Genomic DNA, 1,247 nt, shown 5'->3' on the forward strand with positions numbered 1-1,247 from the left:
AAAATCCGGTTTCAGATATTTTTTAGACAAAATCGGATATTCGAATTTTTTGTGCACCTCTAGCTACAAGGGAACCATCAAGCAGCAAACATGAACCGACACCAAACACTTGCAGACTTGCCATCACTGACGTTCTCCATTGCAGGTGCGTTTGCAAGAGATTTCTTTGTTTCATTTCTAAAGCTGAATTTGCATGGTTCCACCTTTCAAAATCACCCCTTTGCATTTTAATCAACACTAGCCCACGCCGAAAAAATCGAAAGATGCTACAGTTATCGCATGTTGATGCCACTGGTGAAAGTTTTCATGTCTCGAAACTCAACTTCACACCCACATATAATGTACCCATTTGGGATATTTCTGATATGAGTGCTTGCAATGATTTGCTTTGTTTAGTTGGACCAGAAAATGGTGATCCCTTTTACATCTGTAACCCGATTTTGGGTGAATTTATCACTATTCAACCACCTGATAAGCATAGTCGAAGTAGTAGGTGTTGGGGGCTTGGCTATTCAACTGTTACTAATCAATACAAACTTTTGCAAAGCTATTATACGACTGTTGAATCGACTGAAAAACCGGCTGAAATATACACAGATGGAACTGGTACATGGAGAAGCATAGGAAATGCACCTCATCGCTATATTGATTTACCTTTCGATGCCTTCTTGAATGGAGCTCTTCACTGGCGTAGATTTCATCCTAGTGGTGGTGAGTTCATCCATTCTTTTGACTTTGATACCGAGCATTTTGGGAAAGTTCTGCCGCCGGATCATTTTCTAGAATTAGATGAGTTTGCTGCGGAGTTTACAACGAGTGGAGTGCTTGGAGGCTGTCTGTTTATAATTCACTTTCCGGATTTCAAGCAATTTGACATTTGGGTTATGAAGGAATATGGTGTCAAGGAGTCGTGGACCAAACAGTTTATTATTAAAGATATGTTTCCAAAGGGATATGGCTCAGATTCTTATGAACCGTTGATTGTTTTAAGCAATGGAGAAATATTCATGTTGCTCAATAATTAGGCCATAGTTTGTTACAACCTGAAGAGAAAACATATTCGGGGAACTAAATTCTTCAAGATTCGCTCACAATTCAATGCAATTGCTTATACTCCATGCTTTGTTTCTCTCTACGGTGTTGCAAAAGGAGAGCAAATCTCCAGGTACTATAACATAATCCTAAATTTAGCATATGCTTTGTCAATTTAGAAAGTTGCAGCCAAGGCCGTGAAAACTTAAAGTAGC

General features: G+C 39.1%; 1 protein-coding gene across 1 annotated transcript; it reads left to right on the forward strand.

Annotated features, from left to right (window-relative positions):
• The first annotated feature begins 263 nt into the window (after positions 1-263).
• LOC120145914 (F-box protein At3g07870-like) lies at positions 264-1,037 on the forward strand. Its single transcript, XM_039159639.1, has one exon. It carries the CDS (start codon positions 264-266, stop codon positions 1,023-1,025), a length of 762 nt encoding a protein of 253 aa, XP_039015570.1. The 3' UTR covers positions 1,026-1,037.
• The last annotated feature ends 210 nt before the right edge of the window (positions 1,038-1,247 follow it).

Source organism: Hibiscus syriacus, unplaced genomic scaffold (assembly GCF_006381635.1).
Source record: "Hibiscus syriacus cultivar Baekdansim isolate YM2019G1 unplaced genomic scaffold, ASM638163v2 tig00000218_pilon, whole genome shotgun sequence".
In the NCBI taxonomy this organism is placed as follows: domain Eukaryota; kingdom Viridiplantae; phylum Streptophyta; class Magnoliopsida; order Malvales; family Malvaceae; genus Hibiscus; species Hibiscus syriacus.

Bases quoted from the DNA above. Each gene is read 5' to 3' on its own strand.
- LOC120145914 (XM_039159639.1), top strand. From the start codon at position 264: ATGCTACAGTTATCGCATGTTGATGCCACTGGTGAAAGTTTTCATGTC.